Source organism: Geotrypetes seraphini, chromosome 1 (assembly GCF_902459505.1).
Source record: "Geotrypetes seraphini chromosome 1, aGeoSer1.1, whole genome shotgun sequence".
Lineage (NCBI taxonomy): Eukaryota > Metazoa > Chordata > Amphibia > Gymnophiona > Dermophiidae > Geotrypetes > Geotrypetes seraphini.
In genome coordinates, this window is record NC_047084.1 from 308,794,636 (window position 1) to 308,817,356 (window position 22,721).

Here is a 22,721-nt window from a genome sequence, read left to right on the forward strand (position 1 = left end):
TCCCCTGCTTCCCTTTCGATCTCACCTCTGCTGGAAAGGGGGAGGAGTGGAGATGAAGCCAGGTGCCCTGCTGGAAAGGGCTCCCGAAACTGGCCGCTGGTGCCAAGCGCCATTAGCGCTGCTTCACTTTAGTTCTCACCCCTGCTGGAACGGGGGAGGGGTGGAGATGAGGCCAGGTGCCCTGCTGGAAAGGGCTCCCGAAACTGGCCGCAGGTGCCAAGTGCCGTTAGCGCTGCTTCTACATAGTAACATAGTAGATGACGGCAGATAAAGACCCGAATGGTCCATCCAGTCTGCCCAACCTGATTCAATTTAAAAATTTTTTATTTTTTTTTTTTTTTTTCTTCTTAGCTATTTCTGGGCGAGAATCCAAAGCTTTACCCGGTACTGTGCTTGGGTTCCAACTGCCGAAATCTCTGTTAAGACTTACTCTAGCCCATCTACACCCTCCCAGCCATTGAAGCCCTCCCCTGCCCATCCTCCTCCAAACGGCCATACACAGACACAGACCGTACAAGTCTGCCCAGTAACTGGCCTAGCTTCTCTTTAGTTCTCTCCCCTGCTGGAACGGGGGAAGGGTGGAGATGAGGCCAGGTGCCCTGCTGGAAAGGGCTCCCGAAACTGGCCGCTTGAAGGGAGAAAAGTTTGAAGGGAGAAAAGTTTCCCCTGCTTCCCTTTCGATCTCACTTCTGCTGGAACCTTTCTTTTGTTTTGCTTCTCGTTGTGCTATACAAAGGAAGATGCCTCTTTTTCTGTTGAGCTAAATAAGCCCACATCAGTACTATTTTAGGTACATGAGCCAGAGGGGCCTCTGATGAAAAGAGAATAAAGGGTTTCTACTATTTCTGGAAGTGAAGAGGAGGATTCAGATGAAGACTGCAGGAGCTGAAACAGAAGGCCAGAGATCTACAGTGAGAAAGGTAACTTCAGAAGCTCCTTACATGGCTCGTCATAATCTAAAGCAAGAATCTCAAAGTCCCTCGTTGAGGGCTGCAATCCAGTCGGGTTTTCAGGATTTCCCCAATGAATATGCATTGAAAGCAGTGCATGCACATAGATCTCATGCATATTCATTGGGGGAATCCTGAAAACCCGACTGGATTGCGGCCCTCAAGGAGGGACTTTGAGACCCCTGATCTAAAGCATCCAAAAGTTCCACCCTAGGCTCAGTGTCGATCTCCAGTTTGACAGGTAGACCCGTTCCCAGCTGTCTAATGCATTTAGTGAAAGACAGCTCTTCAGGAGATCTCCGTCTCTTTGGAGGAGGCGACTGATCTGATGGTATGCCATATGACTCTGGTGCAGATAGAATAGGCTCAGAATCAGAGTCCGCTGCTAGTATCCCAGGTGACTCTCTACGAGGAGAATGATGAGACGATGCTTCTTGACGTCTCCAGTACCGATCCAATGATGAAGAGGATCCATGGGAAGATCTCCTATCCTGAAAAACATGGGAATTATGCAATGCTGATTGACAGTGTCTAGATCCAGAGCGTCTAGTCAATGAAGAACGTCGATGCATCGAAGAAAAATGTTGGGGTCTCACTGCAGAATGATGGTACTTTGTTGGAGAGCATCGATGTGAAGCTGAAGATCAATGCTGTGATGGTGAGCATCATCTACTGGGAGGTCAATGAGAAGTAGGTTGATGCCTTGATGGAGGTCTCAATTCGGTACCCTGTGGCCTCGAGGTACTATAATTAGGCTGGGCTGGTAGCAAGGGAGTCGATGTTAATAGTGGTGCTGCATGCAACTTAAACATGTCACTGATCTCCCTCTGAAAGAACTCATTAAGTTGTTCTTTGAAGAGTTGCACCGGTATCCTTGACTCAAGAGCAAGTGCCATCAGTGCGGCAGGGTGTCTAGGGGTGGGTGACCTTCACAAGGATGCACACCCTGAAGGAGACAACACCTGCGGAGATGACGCGATGACGTCTTTCTTAGCCTTTACCGAGAGACTCGATGCTGACGAGGCTTGTGACGTTGACTGGGAAGAGGATGGCTTCTTAGCTGGCTTCCCCGATGCCGGGATGTCATCCGATGTCGATGCAGATTCTGCCGCTACTGTTGGCTCTGAACCTTTGCTGGTGTCCATCACCAAACCAAAGAGCTTTTCCTGCTGGATGCAACGAGCTTTTAGAGAACACTTCTGCAGAGTAGAACAGCAAAGGTAGGATTCTACACGATGTACAAGGCCTAAGCACCGAAAACACCAGCTATGTGTGCCAGTAAGGGATACAGGCCACTGGCACCAAGAGCACTTTATAAAACCTTTCAAGTTTCAATATGGACAGGAATATAGCGTCGGCAAGATTAAACAAAAGAAAAAAACCTGAAGGCTAAAAACCCCTCAGGAACACCTCTTGCATATATATATATATATATATATATATATATATATATATATATATATATATATATATATATATATGCAAGAGGTGTTCCTGAGGGGTTTTTAGCCTTCAGGTTTTTTTCTTTTGGTCAACATTGAGTTTAATCTTGCCGACGCTATATTCCTGTCCATATTGAAACTTGAAAGGTTTTATAAAGTGCTCTTGGTGCCAGTGGACTTTGTCCAGTGCGTGTGCCTTCAACCTGCTTTATTCCAACTTTCAGCCATTGTTTTTCCGATCTTTGTTTTCTCTATTTTTATATATATATATATATATATATATATATATATATATATATATATATATATATATATATATATATATATATATATAAATTTATATTTATATAAATATAAAAATAGAGAAAACAAAGATCGGAAAAACAATGGCTGAAAGTTGGAATAAAGCAGGTTGAAGGCATACGCACTGGACAAAGTCCAGAACACAACTTCGCTCCACGGAGAATGAGGAACTGAGGTACCATGAACCTACGTTGGGTGGGAAGGCACTCGCAAAGTTTCTTAAAACTTAGTGACAGTTCACTTTCAATGCTGTCCATACTGGGCTCCATGGATGACATCACCCACATGTGAGAACATGCTGCCTGGTTGTCCTAGGATAATGCACAATTTCATATGATAGATATTCTCCAATAAAAGCTGTACAAGAACGTAAAGTACATGTACATATCATATTGAGTAACTTCCTAACATTCTGATTCCTAATGCTGGGAGCAGGTACAAAGTTGAAACTTTTGAACATTAATATTTTCTCAGCATATAGAGGAAGGAAATGAAAAAAAGGAGGGAACATTTTAGGATTAATGCCAATTACATTATTCAAAGCTTACCACTGCTAGAACTGTTGTCTTAGCAATTTATTTTAATATTGTCAAAATGTATAAAAATATCTACAAGCATGTAATAAGAAATAGCCTAATACATAAAAAATGGTTCTATATAGATAATATATTTTTCTTGAAAATGTTAATGTATACATATGCACTGATGATACAACATACTACCAGTATGATTTGCACAACTTGCTTTCCATCAGCAATTAAATACCAATTTTTATATACATACTGTTAAGCAAAAGCTCAAGACTATTTAGTCAAGTAAAAACATACATATTAAAAATACAGTGGTGCCTCACACAACGAACTTAATTCGTTCCAGGAGCAAGTTTGTTATGCGAAAAGTTCGTTATGTGAAACGTGTTTTCCCATAACAATACATGTTAAAAAAAATAATTCGTTCTGCAGCATAAAATATGCTAAGATGACATAAAAAAAGATAAATTTGTCAAAATGGTGAAAATGGTGGTCTTGCTGAGGCCAAACTCTTTGACGAGGTCACACTGTTTTACCCCACATTCACTCCTTCTAATTATTTCCCCTTTCATTTCAACAGAAATCACCTTCCTGCTTTTTTTAGAAGCCATGATATATAAAAAATATTGAGTTTATCTTAAAAGGACGACTGTATACAGTGAGAGAGGGCAGTTAAGCGCAGTGACTAACGACTGCCTGCAGTGCCTGCGCGGAAGGATGCAATACATCGGCAGCTCGGGCGACTTCGTTGTATGAAACGAAGTTCGTTGTGTGAAACGAAGTTCGTTGTGTGAATCAAGACATGAAGTTCGTTGTGTGCAGCGTTCGTTGTGCGAGGCGTTCGTTATGCGAGGCACCACTGTAAATGGAAAATATAGACCAATATTTTTAAAAAGCAGTTAAGGGCAAAATACATATTTGGAAATAACCAAGTTTTTAGTAGTTTGCAAAAATGCATATAGCAATTAAACTGCTTTAAAATTAAGGAACTTCATATCACCAACATTCCACCTGCCCAAACAAGCATCCTCTAAATCAGCGTTTTTCAACCTTTTTACACCTATGGACCATCAGAAATAAAAAAATTATTCTGTGGACCGGCATCGGTCCGTGGACCAGCGGTTGAAGAACACTGGGCTAAGTCGTGGGCCAGACCGCACTCATCTCTACCCAATATCCACCCTAGACTCCACCCCCATAATAGTACTAATTGCACCTTGCACGTCCCTTGCCTCATCTGGAAGCCTTCCCTCTGACGTTGCAACGTCAGAGAGAAGGCTTCCGGTTCAGGCGCAGGATGCCCGTAGGAGCCACTGCCAGTGGCTTTGTGCACCGAATCAGTGAGGAAGAGGGAGCTGGCTCGAAGATAACACCACATTGATCACACCGTGGACCGGCGGTTGAAGAACACTGTTTTGGGCCTGATGCACGTGCTGGCCCTGTGGACCAGCACTGGTCCATGGACCGGTGGTTGAAGAACACTGCTCTAAATCACTCCAAAATGCACCAAACACAACAGATGGCATCTATGACAATATTGCAAAGGGACAACTGGATTTGACAATGCCATTTCCTAAAGCTGCTAAGACATGTCATATGGTGTAAGACAACTGAAACCTGAAATAGACAAGAGAATGCAGAAGAATCACTTTGGAGTAAAAACTCAAAGGAAAAAAAGGTTTTGGTCTTTTATGCTGGTTTCTGCCCATAATTACTTCACAGCTGCAGATTGGCAACAGCAAAATTTGAGGATGATGCTATATGCTGTCTATGAACTAGATACAGCTTAAGCAGTGAAGGGATTCAGCTCAGTACCTCACCAAAACCTTTGAGAGGGAAGCAAGAACATGGAGGGGCAATGGGACTTCTCTACAGCATCCCTGTAGGTCTCCTCTATGTACTTCTGTCTCCCTCAGCTCAAAGTCTGCTACTCTAGCCTCAAGAGATCGAACCCGTTCCCTGAGTGCTAGGAGCTCTTTGCACCAAGTACACACATATGTCCTCGCACCAACTGAGAAATAATAAACATGCAACACTTAGTGCTAAAGACTGGATGGGCCCCATCTCACTGCTCAACTGCTGCCTGCATCTTAATATTGCGATTTCTTTGTTACATTGCTAAGGGAGTGGGAATATGTACACTAAGATTGTTAGTGTATGTTAAGCTATTGTAATAAATTTTTATTATATTATTTTGTAATGTTATTGGTATGTTTCCCTCCAAGGATCTGGTAGACTATATTTCTAAGAGCTACCTGCTAATAGAGATGCCCTAATTACTTTTGTAGTCTTCTAATTGGTGCAAGAGCCTATAAATCAGAGGTCAGATCAGGCCAGGGATGGGCAAGGAAGGAATTAAAGTCAAAACTGAGTTTATGATTTTAAATGGTTGAAGTTAGCATCTTCTTCCTTTATGTCCACTTCTTCATTTTCATCCACTTCTATTGGAGTGAGAGTCTTAGATGACAAGGTTAGTGATATTTCAGACTGGCTGACTCCATTTTCAGGTATGGGCTGCAGCAATGGCACAAACAGCATTTCCTGCAACAGAGATCGTTGAGCCAGCTCAAAGCAGGTTTCAAAATAATCAAGCGACTCCCCATCTTCCCTCTCTACCAAGATCTGGAACTCCCCAAAGCGCAGTATACATTTGCGTGGCAGCTCAGTTTTATTGAGGTAGTCCAATTCCATGTTGTTCAAAAGAAGTTTGGTTCTTCTGCTCAAGTTCTTGATCTCGAAGCAGAGCTCAGAACTGTCAGGGTGTCTGAACAGTTGCAAGGCAAACTGGATCCGAGAAACTCGGGCATCCGACAGGACGTATCTACAGCTACCATTGTCACGGCCAAACTTAATCACTTCATCTGTCTTGAACCTGTCCTTTTTGAAAAGGGGAATGGCATGAAAGACTCGTTTTTCTGCTTGGAAAGGATGATAAACCTTCATAAGCAGGCAATTTACTGTCTCCTCAGTCTCAGTCTTTTCAAAACTGGACATAATGGCAAGAGACCCAGGTCCTGAAGGAAAAGGTAAAAAAAAAAATGCAGTTTATTAAAACAAACAAAAAAAAACAACCACCCCTCCCACATACACACAACAGAACCTGACTGACTAGTCAGATAGCAACAATCTTACTTTTCCTGATATCTAATGCACTCTCTGCAGATATGAACTGAGTACACAGTAAAAGCATGTTGATTTAACATTTACTGCAGTCATCTCTTCATTTAAATCTTTAATAGCATTTTAAACAAGTAAAACATAGTATTAAAACAATTTTACACATCTTCCTCTCTCTTTAGCAGCCACTTAAAACCTACTACCAGCCCACTACACTCACTGTCTCATTGAATGGAAGAAAACTGTTCCAAGCACTTAGCAAGAGACATGAGTGGGCCCACAGCCAAATTACGGCATAGAAAAACTGGGCATGTGTCTTGGGCCTAAAGGTTTAAGAGGACCTTGTCAGATGTACTCAGGATTCAGAAAACTAGGACTGACAACTGTCTGGATTTTTTATGGATTCTGAATATTTGTAAATTAGCTGTCTCAAAGCCAGAAGGACAGCTAAGTGTGTGAATATTTTTCAGAGCTTAATTCTCTAATATTGCACCTGTGATAAAATCCAGCCAATGGGAAAGAAAGACTAAGTTCTTACCTCGATAATCTTCTTTCCTGTAGACAGGTGCAGAGATCCTGAACACCTCGGTAGACACCCCTGAACTGCATGTTCCTTGCAGAAGGTATCATTTTCTCAGTTCCACCTCCTTCCACAGAGGGCATCTCACCTGGGCTTAGTTGCTGGTTCTAATGGCCCTAGTATGCAGATCTAGTGCATTTGAAGATAGGCAGGTCCCACAAGCTTCCCATTCATCCAATCTTGCTGGTACAGGGCCCAATCACTCTGGAAGATCCGGAACACTTTGGGCTTACAGCATGGCTCTTGAGCATGCACCACTAGCGCACAAAAGATAACCGGAGGTGGTTATAACTCTCCTCTAAGAAACCAGCAAAAGGCAGAGGCTTGGAAAATGTTTAGAGCAGGGTTGTGCAACGTCAGTCCTCAAGGGCAACAATCCAGTCAGGTATTCAGAAATTCCACAATTAATTTTCATGAGATCTATTTGCATGCAAATTAATCTCATGCATATTGTTTGGGAAATCCTGAAAACCTGACTAGGGGACACTATGAAATTACAGTGAAATACTTTTAAAACCAATAGGAGGAAATAACTTTTCACTCTAAGAATAGATAAGCTCTGGAAAAGCGGATAGCGTAGCTGGTTTTAAGAAAGGTTTGGACAAATTCCTGGAGGAAAAGTCCATAGTCTGTTATTAAGACATGGGGGAAGCCTCGGCTTGCCCTGGATCAGTAGCATGGAATGTTGCTACTCTTTGGGTTTTGGTCAGATACTAGTGACCTGGATTGGCCACTGTGAGAACAGGCTACTGGGCTTGATGGACCATTGGTCTGACCCAGTAAAGCTATTCTTATATACAATCTGGCTTGTACAAAAAAACTAGATTCCTGGAAAGCAGTCCTAAAATAAGAAGGGAAGGATTCAAGACTGTATAATGAACTCCCTACAAGCTGTCTGGCAACCATAGGAAAATAACCCACTACTTCAGGAATAGAATGTGATTGTACAAGAAGGCTACAGTTACCGAGAGATTATATCCAAAACTGGTCAAGGTGTGTCACCAGCTCGGGTACTGAAATTCTGCAAGCGCTTTGAAGAGTCTAGAAATCAAAAACAAGGCTGAAAGGGGCCAGAAAAATGTTACAACACATCAGACTGGTAGAAAGATAGAGAAAATAGCTCTACAGAATCGGAAATTAACTGCTACTGCCATCAATAAGTCACTGGCCGAAATAGGGGTGTTGATGTCAGTCTGGACAGTTTGTCGGAGACTAATGAAAGCAGGCCTGAGAGTAAGGATTCCCAGAAAAAAGCCCTTCCTCAACGCAGTTCAGCATCGTAAACGTTTGAATTGGGCTAAAGAGCATGCCAGGTAGACAACAGAACAATGAAAGGTGTTATGGAGATTTAGGTCTCATTGCTCCAGTCCTCTGTGCCTTTCTTGGACAAGATGAAGTATAAGGAGTTGACCGCCTGGGCTCGATTCATCATTGGGGACTGGTGCTACGGCATGAATGTCAAGTCACTGAAGCGTGGCTTGGACCTTAGTCTCCTATTCCGGACTCTAGAAACAGATCCAGAGGGATTAAAGTACTCTATCTTGTGCCCCTCTCATAATGTCCAGCCGCCCATAGGTCTGTGAAAATCTGTTCCCATGCCCTCCAAAACACTGTCAACCGTCCCTCAATATGTAGAGATTCAGCTCCTATGTTGGCATCATTGGGACTTTTTGGAGGAAGGGTTGATTCGAGACCCAGAGGTCTGCTGGCGTCTGGGATTGTCATAGCGCTATCTGCACTCTTGGAAAAATCTCTAGGTGGAGCAACTCGAGTTTATTTGGCAAGCCCAACGAGAGAGATGACAATTACTTCACCCCCTACCCCCAGAGGGGGCAGCAAGGTCTGCTGTCCAATAACGACTTAGGGCAGCGATCTGCTACTTTGGCTGGGGCTGCTACTTTGACCATGAGTTTGTCTAGGCCCCTGCCAAAAAAGCATCTATCCTTTGAAGGGTAGTTTGCTTCAGGTTGCTTTAAAAGCTGAATCTCTGGCCCACTGTCAGCATCCTGCAAACAAGAGAGACTGCATATGCCGAGATATAGCCCAGGACCCCGAGAGGGTCATAAAAGGCATCCACCACATAATCCACTCCTTCTAGCACTAGCTGGGGGCAGACATCCTCCTCGTCCCATCACAGTCTCATGGGACAACCCGTGCAGCAAACGACGGTGCCACTGCTGCTGTGATGTCCAAAGATAGTACCTCAAACTGTTTCTTCAAGCCCATGGCCACCCTGCGATTCTGTGCATCCATCCTCCTTCATTAGGGAGGGCTGTGCGCTTGGGGATTGGAGCCACCACAGAGTCCACCTTCAGCTGATCAAACAGCTTTTGAGTCTCCAGAGCCATAGGATAAAGCCTGGATCAGGCTTTCGCTATCTTTAAAGAGCCTTCTGGGGTCTCCCACTAACTGTACACTGAGAAGTGGAAGGTTGTACTTCTAGTTTCAATTCCTTGACCACATCCACAATAAAATGGTGGGCCAAAGCAGACTTAAATTGCTGGCTTATGGAGAGGTCATCACCCTGATCAAGGGCCACAAAGACATCCTATTTGACAGAACCAAAAATGGAACTGGAGTCAACCAGGACTGATCCAGAGCCCCGAGATAAAGGAGGCATGGAATCTGACTGCCTTCTCAGCCAGTCTGGGTCTTAGTGGTCTCTGGCACTGGGAACCAATCACTTGCCCCTGAAGTGAAGACACTGTGGCGTACTGTCTGCGCAGCACGGCCCGGGTTCGTTGAAACGCTCTCCACATGAGATGGACAAATTCCATGGAGAACCCTTGCAAAGAGGCAAAAACCAACCCTTAATGGACTTATGGCGTGGCGTTTGTGGGTTCCATGGACTCTATGTACTTGCGCTTTGCACATTTGCCAGTTTCGGGCACTGGGCAGAATTTTCTTTACATCTTCCAGACCCAGGATGGTTATTCAGCCCTGGAAGACATGGATGGGGGCTGAGCTCGAAGCTCCCGTTCTCTCCTCGCGTGCGCCACGGCACATGGTAGATGGATGCTCCACTGGCAATCCAGTGCAATGACACATGAATTCATGTTAGCACATACTAAGCAGGCTGTAGTTTTTCGGCTAGCGCATGATAAACAGTCACGCGCGTTAAAGCCGCTAATGCAGCTTCGTAAAAGGAGCCCTAAATATACCATCAAAATCTAACTCACATCAATTAACACCCTCCCTTATACCTAAGAATTGTTTTTAAGCAGAATAAATCATAAAATATTCCCTCCCCACCCTGGACATGTATGAACAAAGGGAGAAAATAATATTCATTCTGCACAATATTCTGTTAATGGCTTTGATGATGCGATGTGGGCCGGCCTACCAAAGGCCCCGAGGTTGGCTCATAAAATCACGGTTGAACTACTGCTTAAGGGCAGCTGTGTGCCAAAGTTAAAAGCACACAGAGCTGCCGCTGGCCTAAAGAGAGGAAACATTTGCTGGAGAGGGAAGGAGGGAAGGGAGAAGGAGTACTGCTAAACAGGGGAGGAGGAAAATAGGAAGGAAACAGCGGGCAGGGAGATTAGAGGAGGGGAAGGAGTCAGGATGGAATGGAGAGATCAGATGAGGGAAAGGGGAGAGAGAGGAATGAGAAAGTAGAGAGAGATTGATGCTGGGAAGGGAGTCAGATGAGAAATAAGGAGAGAGGGACAAAGATGCTAGATCTGATGTAGGAGAGATAAAAATGAAGAGAGGAGAATGAATCATGTAAAAAGGAGAGAGGGGTGCACAGGCTGGATGGAACGGGGCATAGAAAGAAGGCAGATACCATATGGAAGGGGGAGAGGGCAGACAGTAGATGGAAGGGGCAGTTGCTGTATGGAAGAGAGTGAAAAGATGATTAAAGCAGAAACCAGAGACGACAAAAAGGTAGAAAAAAATAATTTTATTTCTATCTTGTGATTGGAATATATCAGATTTGAAATATGTATCCTTCTAGAGCTGATGTTAGACTTAACTGGGGAGTGCAAAGCCCAGGCAGTGCTTCTTTAGCTTCTAGCTGGCTTAGAGCTCTCTCTGACCAGGGGGTAGTTGCCCTAGTTGTACTCCCCTAACACCATTCCTGCCATGTGTGACTGCGGTATTCTGTTAGCATGATATTTGTGTAGCATTGTGTAATAATTTGGCTTATTCAGTTTTCTTTATAGTAGAGAGGATATATGTGAAGGGGAGGGGAGACGGGTTTTTTTGTTGATCCTTGTCCTGTATTATTTGTATTTATAAAATGACAATTGTACAGAATATTGTTTCTTTTTATACTTTAATAAAATATGTTCAATATAAAATCATAACTATTTGAGGCTTATGCAGATGGGATCAGATGGTTTGCGGGACTGAGCTCGCGGGAACGGAGTGGCGATGGGGTTTTAAAAAATTTCAGTCTTAGTAGTTTGCCAGTCCACAAAATAATTATTTTATTTCCGCCGGTCCATAGGTATAAAAAGGTTGAAGAACACTGCTCTAGACAAGGAGTTGAGTCCTTGAGAATGGCTCGACCTGGACCTTCACACTCTAGACAAGGAGTCTAGTCCTTGAGAGTGCCTCGATCTCAATCCCTACACTCTATGCACGGACCTGAGTCTGGCAGAGTGATTCGAGACATCTCGTCACAAGGACCTGAATCCTTTTTGGTGTCTCGTCCTTGACCTCCAGTTGTTAGCCCTTCTTCCTCACATAAGGTGTTGCCCTTTTCGAGGCATAGGGCGAGGTCTCCTCGACATTCATCTTCCAGGTTTGACCTCCCTCGGTCATGAGACCATGATTCAAAGCACTGCTCTCTGCATTTACTGTCGAGGTACACATCATAGAAACATAGAAAGATGACGGCAGAAAAGGGCTACAGCCCATCAAGTCTGCCCACTCTTCTGACCCACCCCATCAAGTCTGAGTGCTAATGACCCAGTTCCTTAGCTCGACCCCTGTAGGGATCCCACGTGGATGTCCCATTTATTTTTAAAGTCGAGCACGCTTGTGGCCTTGACCACCTGCACCGGAAGTTTGTTCCAGTGATCTACTACCCTTTCTGTGAAGAAATACTTCCTGGTGTCACCATTAAATTTCCCTCCTCTGAGTTTGAGCGGGTGCCCATCGAGCCCCAGGTCCTCCTCTCGAGACAGGTCTCGATTCTCCAGGCATGGAGGCTCTTTGAGGCTTCCACCTTTTTTGTCGAGGGTATCTGTTGTGCCTGCGAGGCATTCAGTACATTCTTTTCCTGATTCAGATCTCAGGTATAAGTACTCCAAGGAGGCTTCCTTCTCGCTCTCAGTGAGGTACAACGGCTCGAAGTCACGAGCTCTGCCTTAATACCGGGCTCCTATTCTTCAGGATCTGGACATCTTGTTGCAGTCTGATTCCAAGCACTCCAAAGTGTATTCGGATGACTCTTCTATGTTTCCTTCTCTCGAGGAGTCTTTCATATTGTCCATTTCTGGTCTTCTTCCTCACACATTCCACGGGCATTTTGAACCACCATTGGTCCTGCCGGGGGGGGGGGATGTATCGGACGTCGGGGGGGGGGGGGGCATCAGGCTTTCAGGATGGGGACAGACCTTCAAGGGGGACAGGCAGACCTTCAAGGGGGAACAGGACTTCAAGGGGGACAGGCAGACCGAAGGGAGTGAAAAAGCTATAAAATAAACCCACTAGCGTGTCAATGTGTTGAGAGGAAGAGGTGGTCTGGGAAATTCTGCTGAGAAAACTCCGGGTCCATTTCCACCCCCCAGTTACCCTAGTCCACTCCACTCAACTGGTTCACATACTGAGTGGGTCTTTGGGTGTTGTTCCTGGGATCTCTTTCAGTGGTTTGTCAGTATCTCCTTGTGGTGAACGGAGAGTCGGGACAGCGCACGGAGAGTCGGGGCAGTGCACGGAAAGTCAGGGAGGGTGAACGGATAGTCGGGACAGCGCACGGAGAGGCGGGGCAATGCACAGAAAGTCAGGGAGGGTGAACGGAGAGTCGGGGTGGCCAGGAGGGTTGGGCCCATGTGCCTCAGGCCGCGCCCCCAGGTGGGACCTAAGGCTCCAGGGCCTATTCTGATTGGCCCACGCGCCTTAGGCCCCACCAGTAGGCGGAGCTTTGGGACGGATGGGCCAATCCGGCCTCATTCCGTCGTTGGCTGCCTGCCGGACAGGCGGGTTTGGCTCCCGTCTGTCCGGCCAACTACCAAAGGTACGGGGAAGGGGGGTGGGGTTGTCGTGGGGGTCGGCCAGGGGGGTCGCGGGTCAGCTGGGGGGGCGGTCGGAGGTTCTTGGGGGGGGGCGGTCGTTGGAGGGAGGGGGGTTTGCGTCGAGGGCAGGAGGGCCTGGGATCCCTCCTGCCCGTAATGTAGTGCGGGGTGGGGGTAGGGGGTCGCCGTAGCCAGGAGGGTTTGGGCTCCCTCCTGGCCCGATATTGTCGGGGAGTTGGGGAGTCGGCCGGGCAAGAGGGCTTGGGCTCCCTCTTGCTCCGATCGTGGATGCGGGTGCGGGTGGGAGCACGTGCGAGCGGTCATTCGGGGTGGGGTGAATCGGGCGTCGGGCGGGAACTATGTAAAAAAAATTTTGTATACCGCGCTCACGCGTATAACGCACGAGGGGTATGCGCGGTAGGTAAAAACACGTATAACGCGCACGTTATATGCGTGAAAATACGGTATTCTCTCCATTTCAATCAGGGTCACCAGTCCTTTCTTCAGGAGAGTATCTTTCCAATCTGTCGCATTGCCTCCGTCCATCAGGCATGTGCCTTTGGAATATAACAGCATAGCAATTTTTCCCTGTCCTTCTGTATTCCAAAGGAATCGGGGAATCTGTGATCTATTTTGGATCCAATTCTTCTTTCAGACCACTACTTCCGAATGCTGTCTCAGACATTCTTATATTTCCTTCTGATTCAGCATGCTTTGTTCTGCTTTCTGGATCTCACGAGGCTTATATTTCCCCAGCCTCTCACAGTTCCTCAGATTTGGGTGGGATCAGAGTGCTCCCTTCAGCCTGGCTTTATCTCTAGAGCATTCACCAGATGCCTAGTTGTAGTGGCTGCAACTCCGTGGAGCCATATTTTCAGGTGTTCCTTACCTGGATGACTGGCTCATCACAGTTTCATCACTCAGGGATTTTTTGTAGCAATCCAACGGATTTCTTGGTACTTACAATGCTGTGCTTCACAGCCCACTTTCCGAAGTCCCAATTATGCCCCTCTCGGACTCTACAGTTCATTGGAGCTGTCCTTGGCACTGTGCTACTCAGACCCTTCCCTCCTCATCAATGTCAGGGGGCTTTTCTTCAACTCTGCTGCAGTGTGTCTTTCCTCACTTCGATTTCAGCCAGTCACATGATGGTTTTTCCAGGTCACATGGCTTCTGCCGTTCATATGACTCTTTTTGCCAGATTTCACCTCAGAATTCCTCAGTGAGCCCTGGTGTCTCAGTGAGCTCAGGCTTTCGACCCACTCTCTCAATACATTACAGTGACTCTTTGTTGAATCAGTCTCTTTGCTAATGAATACTTTTTCCCACTTTCTCCAGAGGCTTACTGTGTCCACTGCCCCCTCATTGGCTAGTCTTCATGACAGACTTTTCAAACTCTGCTTGGGGGATTCATCTTGACGGTCTCCGTCCTCAAGGTTTTTGGTCCACAAGGCTCATCCGTGTTACATCAATTAGTTGACACTTAGAGTGCTCTTCAATGCTCTCCCTCTTTGCCAAGCAATTCTTCCGATTTGGAATTGGGCAGACCTTCACGACATCTTCCTGACAGCTGTCTACAGTGTGACAAACCCAGCACCAGCACTAGTCCGGTCCCTGATAGGATCGGATGCAGAAGAGCAGACCAGATCGATTCTGGCACTCACCTTGAGGCTGACCTCCCTTGCCCCCATAACCAAAGAGATAGTGAACTGGAACAGAGGCAGGCAGATTGGCAACATCAGCCTCCTGTCTCTAGAGCAGCTAGAGAAGCCACGAGGAAGGTAGCTGCAGTAGAAAAACCTAGGCAGAGAAAAACTGCTGTAGAGCCAAAACCCATCCCCCGCTACAGGCTGAAGGGGATTGGCTCTGATCTGTTTAAGAGCAGGTTGAGTCAAGGAGTGGGGGGAGGAGGGAGTGACCAGGGCGAGTCACTCCCACAGCTCAAGGCAGGTGAAGAGCTGTGGAACAGAGCAGGAGAGGAAAACGTGCTGGATTATCCCATGCAGGATTTGGAGGAAATCCTGCCTACTTCAAACTACCAGGTTCTAGATCGTGTGGAAGGCATGGAGATAGAACTGGCTGGCCCTATGTTAGAAAGCCAGACGGAAGGTATGGAAGTTGCATGAGAGAATGCAGCAACTGAGAAACCATTAGTGGTTTGTGTTTCTTTCTTTCTTTTGCTGATGTTTGGTTTGTTTCTGCTGTGCAAACTATGCCTGCAGAAGTTAAGATATGTTTGAACTTTATAAGTATTTTGAGAGTAAGAATAATACTTGCTTCAAACTGAGGAATGGATTTAAAAGCAAGTTTATGAACCTGAAGCTCAAACTGACATAGTTAAGTTTGGTTTTTGGAACTTTAGAAATCCTGCTGTGACTCCCGTTCTTGAAGCTAATTAGATTATCTGTCTCAGCTGTGTGATTTTGCCTGCATGTGGGAGCTGAGAGAAAAGCTGAACTGTTACCAGAGTTTGCTGTGGCTATGTTTGCCTAAGGAGTTTTGATTTATTTTGAATTTGCAGTAAAGCTTTATTTTTGCAAATCTACTATTTTTGTTGAATGACCTGCAAAAGTGATGTTTGTTTTCTGTTGCATACTTTTGACCTGTGGGTCAGAATAAACAACTTATTCTTTCCTAAAGAACTTGTGTTGGCTGGTAATATGGTGAAACCTTGTTACTTACCTTGCATCTCTTAGGCCCAGGCAATTGCCTAGGGCCACCTGAAAAAGTCCTGAAGGTACCCCTGGTTGTAGGGGACACGCCAGAATCCCTGTGTTTGTCACCTGGCAGCCCTACACTACGGAGGGTTGGTGACAACAGTCAAACAGTGCGAAATTGTCTGGCGTCTCCTTCACTCGCCTCTTCTTCATCTATTTTTTTCTCAGTGGGAGACTCTTCTGATGGATCTCATTGATTCTTCCCTCTACCACTGCCTCAGTTCTGCTATGAGATATACTCTCCTCACCAACTGTAGGCAGATACTTTCTTGTGGGAATGGACGCTTCAGTTCCCCTATGCGTTTTCTCCATTCCTTCTTATGACATTTGTTGCATTCAACCAGTAACGTGCCACTTTCATTCTAATAGCTCCTCTGTGGCCTAGGTACCTTTGGTTCTCCCTTCTTCAACTCAGTAGTAGGGAGCCTTTTCTTCTACCTGTTTTTCCCTCTCTGTTTTCAGTCAAGGGCCTCTCCTTCACTACTTGCAGTCTTTGCCCTTGAATATCCTACTGTCAGACATGCACTTGTTTTCTGTTTGATCTACCTCTCATCACAAGGAGCTTCACTTTTGGATTATTTTTTCCACTTCTCTGCCTCAGGCCTCAACTCTTTTATTCAAGTCCATCTCGGTGCAATTGCTGCCTTTCATCAGCCGATTGAAGGGAAACTCCTTTCTGCTCATCCTGTGGTTTCCAGATTTATGAAAGGCCTTTTCAATGTCAAACCACCTTTCAAACCTCCTCCACTGGTTTGGGATCTCAATGTTGTTCTTGCTCAATTGATGAAGCCTCCTTTTGAACCAATGGATTTAGCTCATCTTAAATATCTCACTTGGAAAGTGGTTTTCCTCATTGCACTTACATCTGCTCGCAGAGAGCTACAAGCTTTACTAGTGGACCCACCTTTCACAGTATTCCATCATGACAAGGTGGTCCTCCATACTCATCCTAAATTCTTACCTAAAGTGGTTTCAGAATTTCCTCTCAACCAATCGATGGTACTTCCAGTGTTTTTTCCAAAGCCTCATTCTCATCCTGGAGAACCAGCTCTGGACTGTAAGCGTGCTTTAGTTTTCTACTTGCAACACACTCAACCACATAGATCTGCTCCTCAACTTTTTGTCTCCTTAGATCCAAACCAGTTGGGATATCCAATTTCCAACCGCACCATCTCCCAACGGGTTAGCGGCTTGCATCTCTTTCCGCTATGCTCAGGCTGGACTGCATCTACAGAGTCAAGTCACAGCCCACAAAGTCAGAGCCCTGGCGGCATCAATAGCTTTCCTTAGATCTACTCCTATTGAGGAAATCTGTAAAGCTGCCACTTGGTCCTCGGTTCATACCTTCACCTCTCATTATTGTCTGGATGCTTTTTCCAGACGGATGGCCATTTCGGCCAGGTAGTGTTACAAAATTTATTCTCCTGAATTGCCAACACTCCCACCATCCCATTCTGGTTAGCTTGGAGGTCATCCACATGTTGATAATAGGCTGCCTGCTTGTCCTGGGATAAAGCACAGTTACTTACCGTAACAGGTGTTATCCAGGGACAGCAGACAGCTATTCTCACAACCCACCCACCTCCCTGGTTGGCTTCTCTTCTAGCTATCTGAACTGAGGAGACGCATGCCCTGCACTGGGCGGGAAGGCACTTGCACGGTGCGGCAGTCACAAACTTTTTCAAGTTCTTCAAGCAAGTCTGCTTGCGAGGCTGTCCGCATCGGGGCTCCGTGTATGTCACCCACATGTTGAGAATAGCTGCCTGATGTCCCTGGATAACACCTGTTATGGTAAGTAACTGTGCTATATTGTATACCACTCGGATCCTTTTTCAGGCTATGTGGTATAGAAAGTTTTTAATAAACATAAACAAACATTATCCTGATGTTTCCTAGATAAGAAACTTATCTATACAGTGTATTAACTTTTCTTCAGCTATTCCTTTAGTAAAATTAAAAACAGAAGAGCAGAAGGAAGGGGAGGGGAGAAAGAGGAGGGGAAGGGTGGAAGAGGGAAGAAGAAAGAAGGGCAGGGACAGATGCTGCTTATTTCTATACTGCTTATTTCTATAGTGCTGCCCAGTGGCATAGTAAGGGTGAGCGGTGCCCGGGGCAGTGTCACCCCTCCCTCTCCCTCCTTCCCTTTCCCTATACCTTTTAAACTGCTCCGGCATGAGCAGCATGTTGCCCACATCAGTGTCTGCTCCCTTTGATATCACTTCCTAGGTGCAGGTCCCAGAAGTGATGTCAGAGAGCCCCAAAAAGATATGGGGAAGGGGAAAGGCAAAGGGTGTGCACGGCAAGGAGAGGAGTGGGGAGTAAGCGGACAGGTGGACAAGCAATCAATCAGGGATGAGATGGAGTGGGTGGAGAGGAGGAGGGGTGCTGCCGTCCCCTTAGGAAGAACACGCCCAGGGTGGACTACACCCCTCCCTTACTATGCCACTGCTGCTACCAGACATACACAGCGCTGTATATTAAACATGTAAGAGACATTCTGCTATATCTCCTCTGGAGTCTATACATTAGATGTTCAGTTCAAACTTGCAAACTGGGTTATGCAGAAGTGTGATAACTCACAGATTTGAGCACCTCCCACATTGTCAATGGAGTATAGTGCCCCCTTCAATTTTTCCTTCTGTAAGTGAACAGTGCAGAGGCCATTTCTGATCTGCTGTGCTTGAGTTTTATTTTTTTAGCTGAAAGTTCATTTTTTTTTTTTTTTGTTCCTTGAGATCCCTTACTTGGTGTTCCTTGAGATCCCTTACTTGGGGAGTTCTCTGCCTGGGAAACGACACAGGTTTTACGAGGTTGGACTACAGCTCTGCAGGGCAAGTCTTTGGGTAGACCTGGGGAGCCAGCCTGCTGTAAGGCTTCAGGACTCGGGGTCCATTCCCCTGGGAGCTGGCTCGCCTTCTGAGTTTCTCAGTGGCTTGAGCGCAGGCTAAGGGCACCCTGTGTAAGAACCCTTGGGTTATCAGGGCGCTGGCTGCGTATTTCCGACCCCCGTCGTGCTCTGAGTTTCTATGGGGGTGGAGGTCTTAGGGTCAATTTGACTAGCAGCCTGAAGATTTCAAGGTTTTGAGTTTGAAGAAGTTTTCTGAGGCAGAAAGGCCTTTCCATCCACTTCAGCTGCAGGGAAAGCTGACAAGCAGGCACTGCACAGAACTGTAAATACAGTACAACCTCATTGTTTCCTATGGGAAAATTGGAGGGAGAGGTCTAAAAAATTTGTTTGGAGGGTTTATGAAGGTAGAGTTCAGGTCTCCCACCTCTAAAACCCCTATTTCTATGTTAAAAAATTTCATTAAAGTCTCCATGGGGTGTTTTTAGTGTGATTTTTCTAGTGGCAGCCATCTTGGATTTTAAACTTTCTTTTTTTTCTGCAGCCTCAATCTGCCTTAGAATACCTCAATTTTTACGCACGTTAAACCACTACCACGGCTTCGTAAAAGAAGCACTTAGTGATGTTAAAGGATAAAATGATTGTATCTTATGTTACACTTGTTGAAAGTATAAAGACTAAAAAAAAAAGAACTTTAAATAAAAACTCTCAAATTCAATTTTTTGTTGGTTTTGCAATTTTATAATTTCAATTATAATGTACCACAAAAAAGTTTGCTCTGTTTAATGTGCTGCAAAAAAAATTGCTCCATTTAATGTGCCAGAACTAAAAAAAAAGTTTGAGACACTACCTAGAACAGTGGTTCCCAACCCTGTCCTGGAGGAACACCAGGCCAATTGGGTTTTCAGGCTAGCCCTAATGAATATGCATGAAGCAAATTTGCATGCCTATCACTTCCATCATATGCAAATCTCTCTCATGCATATTCATTAGGGCTAGCCTGAAAACCCAATTGGCCTGGTGTTCCTCCAGGACAGGGTTGGGAATCACTGACCTAGAAGATGGCTTACAGTAATACTGTTAGTGTTTTCTTCAACTCACACAAATGTGTTTTGTCTAATTACTCTTTTTCCAAAAATGGTACACATTTTAGACAAATTCTGCCAGGAATATGTAAACTTATGAGCACAACGGATTGTTAAATAGGGGAAAATCACATTAGCTGGGGGTCAAAGGCCCATCCAGACTGATCAATTTAATTTCTTATATACAGTTATTTGTGAATTTGTCTTTTTTGCATCAAAGTATTTTCTATAACCTGCTGTTGTACCACAGTGTTACTTCTGCTAAAAGGTTTGAATCTTATTTATACTGTGGTATGCTTTATAAATCTAATAAAAAATAAACATGCCCTGTAGTGTTTCCTTTATCCAAATTAACGGCCTCTTTTACAAAGCCGTGCTAGCAGCTGCGCTATCAGCCCCGAAGCCCATAGAGATTTAAAGGGCTTCGGGGCTGTTGCCATGTGGCAGCCGCTAGCATGGCTTTGTAAAAGAGGCCGTAAATGTTCCTAGACAGTTAGGCCCATATTCTGTAAATGGTGCTCTACCGCCACCTAACTTAATTTGGTTTAACCAGCACACTAATTGGATGCATCAATTAAAAAGCAATTTTTTAAAAGGAGGCACCTCAGGGTGCCTCCAAAAAGACCACCATTATCCTGCCTACAGAGGCGCCTTATGCCACTGTAAGCATTTTTAACACTGTAAGTGGCGTTAGGCATTGTAAAACTCCTCCGTAAGCGTGATTCTCATGAAAGGTAGGCGCCAGAAATGTAGGCCAGAGTTTTAAAGTCTTACGTTTCTGGCGCACATTTCTGGCACCTACCTTTCATGTAGCCACAATTTTGGAGATGGTGACACTACATAATTGACACACGATCGCTGGCTGCTGCCAACGGCGTTGTTTACAGAATCCAGACCTTAAGTCTTGTTATGTAAAGTTTGTGAGATAATCATAGAACATGTCTACTACAAATAGCAGTTTTTTCTTCTAGGACAGTAACCCTAGTGTGGACAGTTAGTTGAAGAGTTGAACAGGGAAAGGGTGAAACAGTAGGTATAACAAGGGACTTGGGCCCAGATTCTCAAAACTTTAATACCATTGCTAAACTGTTTTCCGACGGTTTAGCCTGCACGCATTTTAGCAGCGGATTATCAAAACGGCTTTTCTCTGTTTTTCCTGGGAGGTCTCTCCAAGTACCGCCCCAGACATCCTGTATTCATGCATGAGATTTTTGTTACCGACATGCATCACTTTACACTTATCCACGTTGAACCTCATCTGCCATGTCGATGCCCATTCCTCGAGCTTGATTATGTCACGTTGCATATCTTCACTACTCTGAATAACTTCGTATCATCCGCAAATTTAATCACCTCATTCATCATACCTATGTCCAGATCGTTTATAAAGATGTTAAAGAGCCCAGGTCCAAGCACCAAGCCCTGTGGCACCTCACTGGTGATGCTCTTCCAGTCCGAGTATTGTCCATTTACCCCCACTCTCTATTTCCTATGCTCCAGCCAGTTTTTAATCTACGTGAGTATTTCACCCTCGATTCCATGACTCGCAATTTTCCGAAGTAGTCGTTCATGCAGAACCTTTTCTAACGCCTTCTGAAAATCCAGATATACAATGTCGACCGGATCGCCCTTGTCTATCTGTCTGTTTATTCCCTCAAAGATGTGCAACAAGTTCGTCAAACACGATCTGCCTTTGCTAAAACTGTGCTGACTGGTCCTCATCAGCCTGTGTCCTTCAAGTAATCTGCCTTGACATCTTTGAAAAAACCCCGAAACTTGTAAATGACAATTAACATTTTCTCTGCGTACAGTGTGCTTTGTGTTTTTTTATATATTTTATGTTTACCACTATGAATTAATAAGATATTGTGTGTACATGAAAATGAATGGAAGAAATTGTGGCGGGGGAGGGGCTTGTTTTGATGAAAAAAATAAATGGTCACATTAACTATTGCTGCCTTCCAGGAGGCCCAATATCACAGTTTATGTCTTTTTATGACCACAGTTCATGTCTTTTTATGACCACAGTTCCTCATTCCCAAACACTTCTCAAGGTATTCCAAGAAATTAATATGCATTTACACGTACTGAGGCATTTTGCCCTTCTGATTTGTACATCACTAAAAAAAACAAAAGCCCCACAATTCTCTCTCTCTCTCTCTCTCTTTGGCGGAAGAAGATTAAGACAGCCCGCCCCAACGATTACTAATCTAGGGAATTCCCTTCGGCTACCAAGAAAGTCTTGGATTGCATTTGTTTGCTTAGAAGCTACAGGATAAACTCCCGGATGCCCATGACCTTACTTAAAAGCATTTATTTTTCCATCTGGAAACAACTAACCCGGTTGCTCGAAGCTGTACCGCGGCCTTTCCCCTTCCCCTTCAGGGGGAGTCGAAAATTTAAGCACATCGAAGGTTTTTTGTTCTACTTTAGTCGTGTGTTTAAGATACAGAGTTATTTAGGGGAAAACACAACTATAAGAAGCGCTGCATGTACCATACTAACACAACTACCTATTTTAAACTTTCGGGTGGAAAGCGGGCTAGAAGAAGTAGGAAATCAGAAACTGCCTCCGTTATACGACTCGACCGTACCCACGAACCTGGCTTTTTGCTTCTCAAAATCCCACCCGCTGGCTCCTCCTAAGAAAGAGACAGAAAGCGCGTGACTACTTGCGTATATATATATATATGTGCGCGGGTTCTCACCTGACTGCAGAGATCCAGAACCGTCCTAGACGAAGAGGGAAAAGAACAAACGCTGCTATCACCAATCTCTGGCTGGCTGTGGATCCGCTCGCGACTTTTCAAGGGAAGGGAGGAGCCGTGTGTAATCGAGTCCCTCCTCACCCTCACGCCCTCTGGGGCTGGTAAAACCCACTAAGGGAGGAGGATTCTCAGTAAAAGAACGCTGATTTTTCTTTTCCTGCTTATGTTCAACAAGGCAATAAATAGAAACACGAGGCAA

The 22,721-nt window shown here is 45.1% G+C and overlaps 1 protein-coding gene across 1 annotated transcript; it reads right to left on the reverse strand.

Annotated features, from left to right (window-relative positions):
- Positions 1-5,520: 5,520 nt before the first annotated feature.
- Positions 5,521-22,614, reverse strand: TIFA (TRAF interacting protein with forkhead associated domain). The gene is made up of 2 exons (XM_033955625.1): positions 22,463-22,614; positions 5,521-6,239 (listed from the first exon to the last, which is right to left on the reverse strand). The coding sequence occupies exon 2, from the start codon at positions 6,217-6,219 to the stop codon at positions 5,599-5,601; it is 621 nt and encodes a 206-aa protein (XP_033811516.1). The 5' UTR covers positions 6,220-6,239; positions 22,463-22,614; the 3' UTR covers positions 5,521-5,598.
- Between the last annotated feature and the right edge of the window lie 107 nt (positions 22,615-22,721).